Below are 15,239 nucleotides of genomic sequence, written 5' to 3' on the forward strand. Positions count from 1 at the left end.
TCGTGCATCACCTTGTGTGTGACAGTTAATACTTTGTGTTCCGGTGATGCCGCTTAAATTGCAGTTTGTCCAAGAGAAAGCCGATGGCCCCCGTCAATGCTGCATCATCGAAACTGCAGTAATCATATTGGCCTTTTTGTCCCTTCAGCTGGATTTAGATATCAAACGCCTTTTTATCTGCTAGATTGGCGTTTTTAATTTATTGCACAATGGGAGCTAATTGAGAGACTGCGGCTCTGGAGGCAGAGCGGTCCTCTCTCATATTGAAAGTAATTGTTGTGAAAACTTTGCACTACGATCATTGTTTCAAGGAATAATATTTTCTGCCTTGCAAGAAAATTACCTTACTGAGAAAGTTTTTTAATAGCAAAGTAAACATGTCTTAGTGACTAGAATTGTTTTCTTATAATAGGAATCCTTGGTAAGGCAATTTTTCTCACACCACTGGCAGATTTCTTTGAATTGATTTGATTTAATTTGCTTTTTTTTTTATTTGATTTGGGGGTTCATTTCAAGCATTGGTTGTAGACGATACAACAACAAAAAATCATCAAATTAATTTCAGAAATAAAGAAATGCATTGATTAAAAAAATAAAAAATGAGCCAAGACATAAGAATAAAACAATTCATATAATTATTCATGAATTTAGAATTTTTGCAGTAACACATACAAAACACATTTAGGTCTTATTAGATTTATTGGATCAAATCAAATCAACCTTTATTTATATAGCACTTTTACAACACATGTCCCTCAAAGTGCTTTGCATAAAATACAATCAAATTGAAAAACAAAATGACATGACAAACAATGCCGACAAGCCCCCCCCCCACACACACACACACATGCACACACACCATGATAAAAAGAGTGATTATGGCGTGTAGAAACCTTGCTTTGTACTGAAGTGGGGAAATGATATTTTGGGGACACGTCCACATCAGTGACCCCCCACCCAAGTTCACAGAGTCCACTACCACAGGACCCCCCAGGTCTGATCAAAAGAGTCCGAACTGGGAGATCCCACTGCAGCGACCCCATTCACTGAGAAGAGTCATCACTGATGTGGATGAGTACAAGTAAAATGTAAAAGGAATAAAATGAAAATGAAAATATATTTAAAACAAAAGAAAAAACATGAATAAACCTTAGTAGATATATAAAATGTTTAAGTTTAACTAAAAATTAAAAATAAATAAACAAATACAAATAAATAAATGTATATACATACAAATATATCAAACTAGTAAAAAGAGAACATAAATAATTAAAATATCAATTAAATTACTGAAATTCAACTAAAAGCTAAATTAAAAAAGTAGGTCTTAAGCCTTCCTTTAAAAACATGAACAGAAAATATCGACTGTTACCTAAATTCAAAAAGAGTTTGATTTATTGCTTATTTAAAGACAGGTTTTCAAATTTTAAGAATTTTTGACGTATTACTATGGGCCTGTTTTTGCAAAGATGGAGCTAAACTGTGCATCAGTCTCATCCATTCATTTAAATAGGAGCATTTTTATAGCATTGAAAGGTAAAAAAAAGCCAACAACTTCCAAATAAGACAGAAAATTGGATTAAATTCATTTTTGAATGTTGGCTTTTTATCTACTTGCACCCCCAAAGAAAGAAACCTGAAAACTCTGATTTAAATACTTTTGATCCTACAAGCGAAAATGTACAGTTAAAGGACACGTTCTGAATCTGAACAGCATAAAAATATGGAAATAAAACAGAAGGAATGGAGTCATGGCAGACGATTTTTAGGGTAGTGCACTGTTAATGCTGCATGATGCATGAATGAGAAAAAAAATTACTTTGCATGAAATCCCAGGAGACGGAATGAGCTTTTGTCCAGTTTGTATCCACCAACCCAGCCAGCAACCGCCAGACTCCTGTTTCTAAAACAACTGCTGGAGGAAAGTCAATATTTTAAGAATTTACAGCTCGTTTCTTTCTGCCTCAGACGGATAATGTTGAGACTCCATTATGAGTTTGACCTTTGGGTCCAATAAAGCTGCTGAGCTAACAGGATTTACAGGAAAAAACAAACAAACAAGTAAATGCAGAATCTCAAAATCTAAAGGGCTAATTAATAACTCATATAACCTTAAATTTGTATTGATAATAGGTAATAGGATTAAATAAAAATGGTTCAAATGAGTTTCATTGGAAGGGGTCAAGTCCGATGGACCTGAAGTGCAAATAACGCCAACAATAATAAAAACATTTTGAAATCAAAACAAAATTCCAGAAACATGCACACAATTCTAAAAAAAATTAAACGAAATAAAAAGGAAATGTTGTGAGTAGTAATTTATGGAAATCAAAAAAGTGAAACAATATGGTTTTTACAGCGATTTGTTGGTGTGATTCACACTTCAGGGGCACCGTAGTCAAAATAAGTGATTGTTTTTGATGGTTTTTCAGCACTTCCGGTTGGATTTACAACACATCTATTGATTATTTTATTTATTTTTTCCAAACAGTAATTTTTAGCTAACTGACAATAAATTCCAATCTGTTATGTACTACGCGGCACCATTAAACTCTTGTCAAAGTAAGTAATAAGCTAGTAAAGATAATAAAAAATTCTCCAACCACTAAAATAAAAAAATCTCTGCTGCAGCCACACAGGAAAAACATGCATCGTTTAACTTTCAACATGGGAGTTTCAGTCTTAACGGTTTGGCGTCTGCGTGTGTGGCGGCATGCAGGAGCTGCCCATGTGGCTTGGGGGGGGGGGGGGGGGGGTAGGGTCAGGTGTTAATGTCAGCCGATGAGCCTAATTGCTGTTCTCCCTGAAGAAGAGATGAGAGGCGGGGGCAATAAAGCGATGGGAAATATTGATCTCGGAAGAAGACGGGAATGAGGGACGCTGACGTGAAGAAGCTGAGGAGGAATGATTGACAGGAATGCTGTTTGCGGAAAAAAAAAAAAAGCTTCACCAGCATTAAAATTTGAACAAACCTCTTCTGCCTTCTTTTCACTGTTTCTTTCCCTCTGAAAGTACATTTCTCCTCCCCTTTTCCTGCTTTCTTACATCCAATGTCTGGTTTTTGCGCTCTTTGATTTTCTTTCTCTCTTCACTTCCTGGCAATCTCTGTACATCTAACCTCTGCACCCTCGTCCCCCCACCAGCTGCAGTGCAGAGATCTCTGAGGCCCCCGTCAGGCTGTCAGGTGACCGTGATGGAGGGTGTGACATCACCGCCTCCTCCAACGGCTGTCAGCTCTCCGCCGTTGCCATGGCAACGTCGGCAGCGGCCTGCAAAGCCGAGGCTGACGACGAAGCGCTCGCAGGAAGAGGAGGAGGAGGAGGAAGAGGAAGAGAGGAAGCAGGAGAATGTGTAAGGACTCTTTTTATTCCACGTTTTGGATGTTTTTTTTTCTCCTCTTTTTTTGTGACGTTTCCATCCTTTCTGCATCGGCCTCTGTTTGCTTTGCTGCAAACAAACACATGAACCTAATGGTATTCAAGGATGACTGGGACAAGCAAGGGGACTGCGCCACAAATGCACACCACCCGCACATCCCTATGCAGAGGTATTTCTTTAGACAAGAACAAGAGGGGAGCTCCATCTTCCAGCCTCATGTGTGAGCAAGCCGAAAAAGGGGGATTAAGCCTCCCCCACTTGGAGCAGTGATGCTGTGTCGGTAACTCTCTGCCGGCTGCCTGCAGCTCAACACCTTCTTCAGCTGCAGCTAGCGTTGTGCTACCTTTAAGGCGTCTGTGGCACTGAGGAGCCGGACTGGACTCGCATGTTCCTTCCATGTTCGGTGATCAGAAAGCGGATGTCGGGGTGCGTTTGCTTCCTCGCTTTCTTCGTTTTTAAGCGCTCGAGTCGCAGTGCAGTCTTGCTCCGTTTTGGTGCAATCGTTGAGTAGCATATTAATTATTCTCCTTCATTTTGGGAGATTGTGGCATGCCGTGCTTCACGCTGCTGGTTTAAAGCCCTGCAGACCTCCCTGCGTTTTTTAGGCATGTTCAGCTGTTGGATATCTGTGTTATCGGTAGGAAATGCTGACATGAAGCCAGTCGATCTGTCTCGTAGGAGTTGGGTCCTGGTGATGCCTCCACAGCGAGAAGACATGGGTTACTGTTGAGCATTGCTCTGCAGGTAAACTCTCTGGGGACTGATGCACCACATGAGGGCTGCATGTCTGTTCCGGATGTTGCAGTGTCTGGGGAATCCCCGTCATCGGCTCTGGAAAAGCCAGCTTAGTTGTGTCATGCTCACCTTTTTTAAATGTGTTGCGCAGCTGGGTTTGCTGTCTGCAACAAGACTGGGCCAACGTTTATTGAGTGTCTTCATTTCTGGGCGGCCGTGGTGCAGCGGTAGGGCGGTCGACCCATGATCGTAAGGTTGCAGGTTCGATTCCCGCCTTGCACGCCCATGAGTCGAAGTGTCCTTGGGCAAGACACTGAACCCCACCTTGCCTCTGGTGGTGGGCGGGCGCCTGTGTTTGGCAGCGGAGCCGCCACCAGTGTCTGAATGTGTGAGTAAATGTGTGTGTGACTGGGTGAATGGGTCTGTGACTGTAAAGCGCTTTGTCCTTGTAGGAAGAAAGGCGCTATATAAGTATACGCCATTTACCATTTACCAGTGTCTTCATTTTCAGTCTTCCAAACCAGGATTAGAGTAGATCTGCAATCGATTCGTTGCGATCAAGTTAGATCCATTCTCAGACACATAGGTAGACAGTCTTTTCTCATCGTCATTCTCACCAGATCCCCTTCTCAGAGTTTCCCCGTGTTGCTATAGCAACGCAACCTTTGACTGATGCGCACATGTCTTTCTAACCAGCAGCACTCCAGCCTGGGCTGCAGGCGCTCCAGCTCAGACGCAGCCTATGAGCCGGCTGAGACGGTGAGAGCTCAGCGCGAGTGCCGACTCCGACCCCACTACAGTGACCCCATGCCAGCAGACGCCTCCAAGCGCAAACAGCTGGAGATGAAAATCGCCGTCGCGGCACGACTCCACAGCCATCGGCGAGACCGAGACAGAGACAGTGGTAAGCACCAGAGAAATCTGATTTTTTTTTTCCTTTTTTGGGGGGATTATGTTTCTTTTATCTCCACAAGCTTTACCCTATTATGTAAGAATAAAAGAAGATTTTTTTCTTGAAATGTTCAGAAATGAGAAGAGCAAAAAAAATGACAGAAAACAATTAAGTCAAATATTTTTTAAACCCACAAACTAAATCTAAATTTTGTCTCTTTTTTTAACAGGAAAATTTGACTCTGTATTCAGTAAAAAGGCAGATCTCTATCTTTCATGTGCAAAGCCGTGTGACTAAAGTTTTTATTTAAACAGTAAACCATGACCAGGCATTTTCTGGATTATTTCAGAGCTAAGAATCTTCTCCAAAAAGCTAAATCATTGACTCCAAACTCAGAAACTGAGTTGAGAAAGCTCAGAGCTGCTCATCAGTGAGGTCCAGAAAGCTCTTATGAAGTTTACATGCGAAGATTTTTCTTTTTAAATGAGTTTTCTCTACATTTCTGACGCCAATCTGTCATGACTCATGTCTGATAATCAGCTCAAACAACTTATATGACCAAATTTTAGTCAAATGGCTTTAACCCTTTGATGCAAATATGCAAGAAACCACTTCAGCTCCCAAATTACCTTCATTTAGGGTCTACTTTAAAGAAAAATCATTTGGGACATTTTTCTCATAGCTGGAAATAAATTCAAACATCAAGGTGTTACGGTAATTTTCATTGTCGGGCCCTTATTAATCAGCACAGGAATATGTTCACAGCCCATTTTCATTTTTAACAAACAAGCTGTAATTCTGTTTCCGGGGCAGATGAACGCGTCAGGTTTGCTGTTCACCGAACAGCAGCCACAGCTCTGCTCTGTCAAGTGTCTTCAGTTCACCCCCTTCACCTTTTCAGACGAGGTGACTCCCCCAAATCTTGAATCAGCCTCCAGCTAAGCCTAACATTTCAGTCCGCTCCGTTTTAAAATGATTGCTGCACATGTCTTACGCAACCCAGCATGTGCCTGTTCAGCTGTAACGCTCACATTTCCTCCTGCCAATGCTTCCCATGCTCCTCCGGTCAACAGAAGACACGGGAGGTTGGCTGCAGAATGTCATTCAAAATGGCAAATGCTAATATGGCCGTAATGATCTCCCTTTGACACGGAAGAAAAAAAATGCTCATTTGTATTCTTAGCAGATAAGACGGTCAGATGTGAGTAAATGTTACGTTTGTGAATGTTTTATAATAATAATAATAATAATGGATTGGATTTATCTGCGCTTTTCAAGACACCCAAAGCGCTTACATTATGTCCATTATTCATTCACTCCTCATTCATACTTGGTGATGGTAAGCTACAGATGTCTACATCTGTAGACTGACAGACTGACAGACTGACAGACTGACAGAGGCGTGCCTGCCAGTTCGCGCCTACGGCCCCTCTGACCATCACCGGGATCATTCACGCATTCACACACCAGTGGAGCCACACTGGAGGCAAGGAGGGTGAAGTGTCTTGCCCAAGGACACAACGACATTTTGGCTGGTGGGAGCGGGGATCGAACCGCCAACCCTTCGATCATTGGACGACCCGCTCAACCACCTGAGCCACTGTCGCCCCGATTATTTATGTTGCGCAGCTGTTCAGGCATCACTGCCAAATGTCTGAATCAATTCAGTTTAAAATGATCGATTCCGAATTCACGTTGAATTTGACACAAAAGGAATAGACATTGATTCTTTAGACACATTTCCATTCCATTTAAATAATTTAAGATGAACAGATGTGGAACTTTTGAAAAATAAAATGACAAATTCTTACATAAAAAGGTTTTTTTGGAGACAAAAGAAATGATGTAGAAAAATTGACTCATGGGGTGGATAAATTAAAATTTCATTGTCTGAACGAATTTGTATTATTGATTTTTCAAACCCTTCCATGTAGTTGTTAGGATTTGCATTACCAGGCAGCCTCCTTGTCATATGTTCAACACTATTGACTTGTGTTGCATGTGAGAAAGGCCTTTGTGTTCTGTTGGCGTACAGAGTTACCTTTTTAGGACCAATTACACTTGTTGTTTTGTCCTCTTTTTGGCAAATAAGCTTTTCATATTAAACAGGAATGCATTTTGCGGCTCCTTTTAGCCTCCACGGCTTTTATAAGACCTGAACAGTGAATGAAATACTCTTCTCTAGCCCCGGCTGCAATCCGAGGTCGCTCAGAGCCCCCTGGTGAGGAGCGGCAGGCGGTTCTGGGTGTGACTAGGTCCGGACAGCATCGGTGGAGCACCATCAGCAGCCTGAGTGCAGACAGTGGAGTGGTGGGCCTCAGTGATGAGCGGGAGGAGGAGGACAGCGAGCCGCGGCGCCACCGCAGGGCCCGAGGAGCGGAGGTGGAGAGGGTGGACAGCGGGATCGGGCCGGGTCTGTCCCGCACCTGGAAGCGACCGTCTGCTTCCCTCAGAGCCTGGGAAGCCCAGAGGCCATGTCCGGACTGTGGGCAGAGGGAGGGGGCCTGTAAGGAGCGAGGCGAGCGGATGTGCGAACGCTGCTCCAAGCTGCGCATCGAACGCAAGGAAGCCATCCTGGAGTTTCTGAACACGGAGTCGAGCTACGGGGAGGACCTTCGGATCATCAAAGAGGAGTTCTACTGTCCCATGCAGAGTGCTGGGTTGCTGACAACCGAGCAGCTGGGCGTGGTTTTCAGCAACGTGCAGGAGCTCATAGATGTTAACGACCGCTTCACTGAACACCTGCAGGACAACATCGATCAGGCCTTTGACCAGGTGACTCACACAGCTCTCACAAGCACCTTAACACCATCCTTAAACCCATAATCCTTGCATTTCATCCTCTTATTTTATAAACAGCAACCCACTAAATAGCCTTTGCAGGGTGGAGTCTTACAGGCAAAGCTGCAGGAAGCCTTCAGTCGAACTTTATACTGCATTGTGTGTTAGTGGTTTTGAACAATTTACAGAAGAAAAGGAAGTCACTATTGTCAAGTGCGAGTCCAGTCGGGCCAGTGAAAATGGTGGTTTTTAGCATGTTCTTGTGGCATTTTTCTGATGGTCGAGTTCATATATAATGAAAATTAAGCTTAAAATTGTATTACTGAATATTTCTTTATCCAAATCATTGTGAATCAGGAACAGACGATAAAAAATGTTGTTGGAAAACTTGCTGATTTGTGACGTTAAAAATAGGGCGGGGTTGCTCCACAGCAACAGTCCCGCCCACAACTCAGAGGTGAATTTCTAATGAACTCCTGCAGGAGTGATGAAAGCAACACAGTTTTCTTAATTTAGGCTAAAAATGGCATCACCATAATTAAAATACCAGTGGGTACGCCAGGAGAAGCGGATCGTATAAACATAAACACAAATAAATTAATGTACTTTCCACGCTTGAAATTTCATTGCAGATTACAGTTTAAATATCTTCTGAATCCTTTACGGGGTCACGGGGTTGCAGGAGTCAACCCAACTGGGAGAAAGGTTGGGTACACCCCGAACAGATCACCAGTCTGTTTAGGGTCACACACACACACCTAGGGACAATTTAGAATCTTCAATTAACCTACAAAGCATGTTTTTAAACTGTGGGAGGCCCTGATAAAAGCAAGGAGAACATGCAAACTCCAGACAGAAAGTCACAGCTGGGACTCAAACTAGGGTCTTGAGTGCTGACCACTACCCCACTGTGCAGCCCCTACAATGGACATATAGTTCTGAAAAATCTCATTTCTGTGACCTGAATGGCTAACCCTGGTCCCAGCTCCAGTTTGATTTCTAAAACCGCATCACTTAACAGTAAGAGCGCATGAACTTTTTAATGGCTACCAAAAAAAACAGACGTACGAGTAAAACTTTATTAGTTTTATTTACATGCACGCTTCATTTAATTTGAAAAATCCCTAAAAGCAAAAATTGGAAAGGAAAAAGTCATACAATACATTTCTTCGTTTGCGAGAACTGCAAATAAAAAACAAATATTTTGCCCGTCAGCCATTAACTCCTGTTGTCACTTCAGCAATTACCATGTTACTTCCCTCCAACCTCTTCTGGCAGATCTGCAGACAATTAAGAAACTCCTTCTTGTGTTGGATTTCAGGGCGACGACGATCTGTTGACCGTCTACATCGGTGAAATCTTCCTGGAGTTTGTCAACATGCTGCCGGCCTTTCAGACCTACTGCCTGCAGCAGTCCACCTCTGTCAACATGCTGAACACGCTGGAGAAAGAGAAGGAATTGCTCAGGTGCATGCACTCTTTAAGGTTCTTCTTCTTGCTGTTGCCACGTGTGACAGAGAAATTGCTGTGGGAGCTTTCTCTTGTTCCTGCCACGGCGGCTCTATGTATTTCTTAATGGAAAAGACAGTGTGTTATCACTTATTCAGAGGAAAGTCTATTTTCAGGGTTGAGTTGCAATGAATCACTTTTTTCTTCAACTGAGAAGCAGCTCAGTCATGACTCAAGCTGTTCTTTGGTTTTCAATTATCATATTTTTCAACTTAAAATAGATATTCGAATATCTTGTCTGTTTTTGCAGAATATTCTTGGACGTCTCCCAGAACGACAACACGGCATTGCGCCGTATGAACCTGCGCTCCTTCCTCATGGCGCCCCTCCAGAGAGTGACCAAATACCCGCTCCTGTTGAGCCGGATCATCAAGGTCACCCCTGAATGTCACCCCGACTACGCGCGTCTCCGTGAGGCCAAAAGCCGGGTGGAATCCCACCTGGAACACATCAACATGAAGACCAAGCAGGAGGGCAACGGGGTCACCTGGTCGCTGCGCTCATTCCGCCGCGACAGCCGCAAGAACCGGGAGGTCATCAACATCGAGATGCGAGAGGTCTCCATGAAGACGGTGGGTTGGGCCAGGGAGAACACGCGTTTCGTCATGGAGGGACCGCTGCAGTTTTCCCAGCCGGCTGACGGTCAGTGGGTGAAGAAGGGCTGCAGGGCTCTCAAGTTCCAGAACGTCCAAAGTCTGTTGATGGTCAGGACGCAGCGGGATGGCGAGGCGCAGGGACAGGGTGATCAGGGTGCAAGGGGGGACCAGTGGGAAGGGGTCGGCGAGAGCGTTCGGGATGGCGTTCTCGTTCTGATCAAGGACAAAAGCAGCGGGAAGTTCACCGTTCTGAGGGAGCCTATCCGCCTGGGAAACTGCGTGGTGTCGACAGACCCAGACTGCGAGGACACTTTCGAAGTCCTCGACATTCGGCGGGAGTCGTTTGTTTTCCGCGCCTCTGACAAATCTCGCACCCAGCAGTGGTTCCACCAGGTTAAGCGGTACGCTCGGGACTTGGGCACCTGGAGGAAGAGGCGGAACGCTTTGCCCAACATTATGATCAACACAAACCAGATGCGCTCCTGAGGCTCGCCTTCTTCACACATCTTTGTCAGACTGTACATAACTTGAATTCTTCAGCAGCAAAAACGAGGAGGAACATTTCGAGTAGCACCGCCGTTCTGATGTTAGGTTCCAGTAGACGGAAAAAAACGTCTCGCAGAGGTGTGACAAAAGTGAAGCACTTTTGCAAAGCCGGAAGCTCACCATGCTGTCGAAAAAAAATTATTGTAAACAAAAATCTAGTTTTTAGCAGTAAAAGATTCTTGGACAACCAAAAACCTGGGCTGTGCTCGCCGGTCTTGATTGTAAAGACTGTTGAGAAACAGCTTTCTTTCCTTAAGGTGTGTCTGATAAAAGCCTGACTGAACGCAAAAAGACAAATTTTAGTCACTTTTTATACAAAAGCCATTTGGGGACTTCACATTATTTTATTTTATTTTTGTTTTTTGGGTTCAAGCAGATGTAGACTGCTCTCAGTGTTTTCATTTGTCCCACCTCCTGTATGAGTGCTGCCCTCGTACCGCCTCATACAAGTTTTGGCAGCACAGCAACTTTTTCACTGCCGGAGCGGAACCGGAACCGTCTCCCTTAAGCCGAACAGAGCTGCAGCCTCACTGTGTTCAACAGAACTCAAAGAACAGCAATAATTGTGGCCAGTTAAAGTAGCTTCTTAATATGCATTTCCCTTCAGAAGAATTTCCTGTTGGTGGCCCGCTCCTCATCCTACATCCCTGTTACTCAGACTTGCGTCCCGTTTAACTGGAAGGTGTCGCTTCGTAATCAAAGCTTCTCCATGTCGGGTAGATTATTGTAGCTCAGTGAAAACGATTTCGAGCTCAGGTTCCAGTCCGCCTCGTCCTGTGGAAAAAAAAAAAAAGCAGAGGTTTTAAGCCTTGTATTCTGATCACTATTTACCCTGAACCATTACACAAACACACATTTGTACCTGGACAATAACAATGGGGTCAAATCAGGATCAGTTTAAAGGGAATAAAAACCAGATTCTAAATCCAAAACTCGCGAGTGCACATGGCAAACTTGAAGGTGATATTGCGAATTTAAAAAACTACGTATTTTAAATTTAAGGAAAATTTTGAAAAATTTAGAAAAGACAATATTACATTTGAAAGTTGAATTGAAAAAGAAAAAGTGTAACCAAATGAAAGACTTGGTGACAGTGGGAGAGCATTAGCATTAGTGTACGCCACATCAGAGAAGAGATGATGAGACAGATGGCGCCAACAACAGAGGCTGTTCTGGAACAGAAATGACATCACCATGACCTCCATCTCCCAGTGGGAATCGTGTCCCAGTAGCCGATGGGCTCAAAGCGCCGCCCCTATGTAAAAAAAATAACAAAAAGGCTGATTTGATACTGCATATTTAGGACTGAAAGTGAAGAGAAACAGCAGCTGTGACAGTTTTAGGCTTAAAGTTTTCAACTTTAATAAAAACGTATAGGTTTTTTTGTTCAAATTTTAAATATTTCTCTTTCAGCTTAAAATTTACTTTTTATATTTTTCATTTTCGATATGCCCTTTAATTTTAAACAATAAGGTGATGCATTTCCAGAAAAAAATGCAGGGTTGAATGCTATATTGCAATGAATAAATGGTCAAAGTTGAGCATAAATAAAGTGAAAACAGCACAAATAACAAAAGATGTTTTTGTGGAAAAATGCCAGAGCCGGGCATTGAACCAGAGAGCTTCTGCACCAAGGATTCCCCATGTATTTCAATGAAGGCTAAAATCCTGGAATATCTTAAAAAATTCAAGGATTTAAAGGACCAAAATTCACAGCTGGAATGGAATGTTTGAATAGTTGAATAATGGAAGCTGAAAAATTGTAGAAGAAAAAATGGAGGAAGATACGATAACAAAGAAAGAGAAACAGGAAAACAACCAAATAAAGAGAAACAATTGTATTTTTTTCAAATCTTAACAGAATTTGAAACTGTTTTCAAATGTATTTATTTGTTTTTCAAATTGAGAATTTTTTAAGTTTACAATCTGTTTTTTTTTATTCACTTTAAGCTGATACTGATTGGACCCCATAAATAACTTCACAAACTCTTACTTTGGTTCCAAAGAGATTTTTTTTTTCCTTCCGTTCAATTAAAAGTCAAAATAATTCTCTTTATGTACACTGTGTGTACAGCTCTGTCATTTAAATAGCAATGAAAGGTTTGGACTTTGACAGTCGGAGTTTATTGGATGTTTACCATAGATGTTAAAAAACTGCTAACTGAAGGAACTTGCTCCAAAACTTCAATCTGCTTTTTCACGTTTAGTTCTTCTTAACTGTGGTCTGTGAACTAGAAAAGAGCTGTTGTGCCTTGATACTTTACTACTGTTTAACTAACACTGACTACTAGTTCTGACACAGTAGCACGGATCTCTGAAATGCAGAATCCTGACGCATTTTCAGGCAAATAATCATTCCTTTCATATTCTTCCTTAGTTTTTACCAACATTTGTTTTTTTTTACTTGAGATTTTCTTTGTTTGAGGCACTTTATCATATTTTATTCATAAAATGTTATCCTGCACAACTGTGGGTAAAAATCCGTTACACTGTTATTTACTGGTACATCTGTTATAAAGTAGCACTCAGAAAATGAAGCTGGATTACTGTTTTGGAGGCCAGGTTTGCTCATCTCCACACATTTGTGCCGTTGGAGGAAGCAGGTTAAACCATTTTTGAAAAGTAAAATATGTTTTTTTATGTTTGAGAAGCTTAATGTATTATTTCCCCAATGTAATTTATTGTGAGTAATATTAAAATATTTTAAACAGTCTTGACTTTGTTTTGTTTTGCATTACTCAAAACTTTGTTCTGACTACCAAAATGTATATATATACTACTGACAATAAGTTCTGAATAATGTTATTGACATGAGTGCTTTCCAATTTGGACTGAATTTTAATTACACAGATTGGAGTTCCCCGTGATATTCAACTCAATTCAACTTTATTTCTATTGCACTTTTCCTGCTACAGAGCATCTCAAAGTGCTTCCCGTAATAAAGTAGATATTAGTAAGATAACAATAGTATTTAAAATGGTAAACAGAGCAAAAATACTACTACTAATAATAATAAAAATAAATAAAAACACATGAAAAAACCAACACATACACATTCAACCAGTACAATCGAAATAATTGTTAAGATTTATAAAATCAAATGAAAACATGTGGACAAACTGAAAGAACTTTACTAAAAAGACGAGTTTCATGTTTTTTCTTGAAGACTCCACAGTGGCTGAAGCCCTCACATCCTCAGCCAGTCTGTTCCACAGCCTGCGAGGCCCACGGTGCTGGAATGAGGCCTCGCCGTAGGTTTTTAGTTCTGACCTTTGGGACCACCAGCAGACCTGCACCTGAAGGCTCTGGGACGTTCATAAACTAAAAGTAGATTTGATCAAAATGAGGGGCCAGTTCCAATTAAACTTTTGTAAACTAAAAAAAGAACCTTAGAATCGATCCTAAAGCTGAGTGGGAGCCAGTGCAAAGATTTCAAAATCGGAGTAATGGGCTCCTTCTTTCTGGTTCTGGCTACAAGCTGCAGCAGGTTGATGGAGTTTTTATTACAAAAAATAAAGGAGAAAAACACAATTTTAATTTGTTTAATATTTAGTACCCCCAAATTATGACAAGGATGAAAATAACCCAAATAAAAAGATGTATTATGTCGATGGTAGGTATTTCCACCATTTGCTGCCATGATGTCTTCACAGTGACGTCTCACCAGTGGCGGTTCTACCCTGAATTACTCCCCGGGCGAGACCCTCCTCTGCCCCCCCCCCCCCCCCCCCCCCCCCCCAATAGAGTCACTTTGTCCATTTATTGTAACTGAAGCTAAGAAATTGATATAAAAAAAAAGATGTTTATCAGAATTCTGCACTGCATTATAACAGTTATCGGAACACAAAAATTAAAAGACTATCAGCATGGCAAAAATACAGTTAGGAAATATTTAATCAAACACAAATAAATAATCTAAAAGCAAATATTATAAACTACAAGTCACACTAATAACACACTAGAATAAATGTAACTGCAGCACTAAGAACAGACAACACTAACTAAAACCTAACCTTTGTGGCCATCCTTTATGCAAGCTTGTCAATAACGTCATCATATGAAATCTGCTCCCCCCCCCCTGCATGATTGATATTAACAACAGCAGGTTAGTGAGTCGCTCCTGAGACATTGGTGATCTCAGGTATGACTTGATCAACTGGAGTTTTGAAAAGCTAACTGCAGCTGCAGCAGCAGCCGCATGCTACCATCACAGCTTATTTAACATTATGAACACAACAGTAAAACACAACAAAAACTTTGTGATAAGCAGAGCAGACAGACACACGAATCATAACTAATGTTACAAGTTAAGACAGAGCAAACATTTAAGAAGAAAATCTTAAAAATGACGTTATTTACAATATTTGGGCCTACTTCAGTTTTGGTCATGATAGACCAAACAAGAGATTTTTCCTCTGCAACGTTGTTGTTGTTGGAGGGCAGATAGCATTCGAATTTAGAAAACGTGCATCTAGCTATGCGATAATACCCTTTTCTTTGTCTCTTTTCTCCTCTTCTTCTTTTCTTTTCTTTCTAAATTGGGCACCAGCTTTGACCTTTTTTCTTCATATTTCAGATGTTTTTGCATTTAGCATAAATGTCCTCACAAAGGCATCAAGTCTGTCGACTAAACCAACTGTCACCTTAGTGAAAACATTGTTTTGTTTTCCCATTTTTTATTTGGGCATTTCACACAAAAATAACCAAAAAAACATGATTTTTTATACCTTTTTTATACCCGAAGCGCCCCCCCCCCCCCCCCCCCTCGTCACACATTTACAGCGGGAGCGCGTGCAGCTGCA

General features: G+C 41.7%; 1 protein-coding gene across 7 annotated transcripts in view; it reads left to right on the forward strand.

Annotated features, from left to right (window-relative positions):
- Positions 1–13,150, forward strand: part of arhgef49 (Rho guanine nucleotide exchange factor 49) — a 60,866-nt gene extending 47,716 nt beyond the window's left edge. For 5 of the 7 annotated variants that reach the window (XM_020713066.3, XM_078939847.1, XM_020713067.3 and 2 more), the window contains 5 exons: positions 3,144–3,351; positions 4,810–5,017; positions 7,191–7,780; positions 9,108–9,253; positions 9,546–13,150. In XM_020713066.3, the coding sequence (XP_020568725.1) occupies positions 3,144–3,351; positions 4,810–5,017; positions 7,191–7,780; positions 9,108–9,253; positions 9,546–10,377 (1,984 nt within the window). In that variant the 3' untranslated portion in view covers positions 10,378–13,150. The remainder of the gene's footprint in view (positions 1–3,143; positions 3,352–4,809; positions 5,018–7,190; positions 7,781–9,107; positions 9,254–9,545) is intronic. The other 2 variants (XM_011489264.4, XM_078939849.1) reach the window with 1 other exon arrangement.
- Positions 13,151–15,239: the final 2,089 nt, after the last annotated feature.

This window comes from Oryzias latipes, chromosome 21, assembly GCF_053564925.1.
Source record: "Oryzias latipes strain Hd-rR chromosome 21, Olatipes_Hd-rR_3.1".
Taxonomy (NCBI): domain Eukaryota; kingdom Metazoa; phylum Chordata; class Actinopteri; order Beloniformes; family Adrianichthyidae; genus Oryzias; species Oryzias latipes.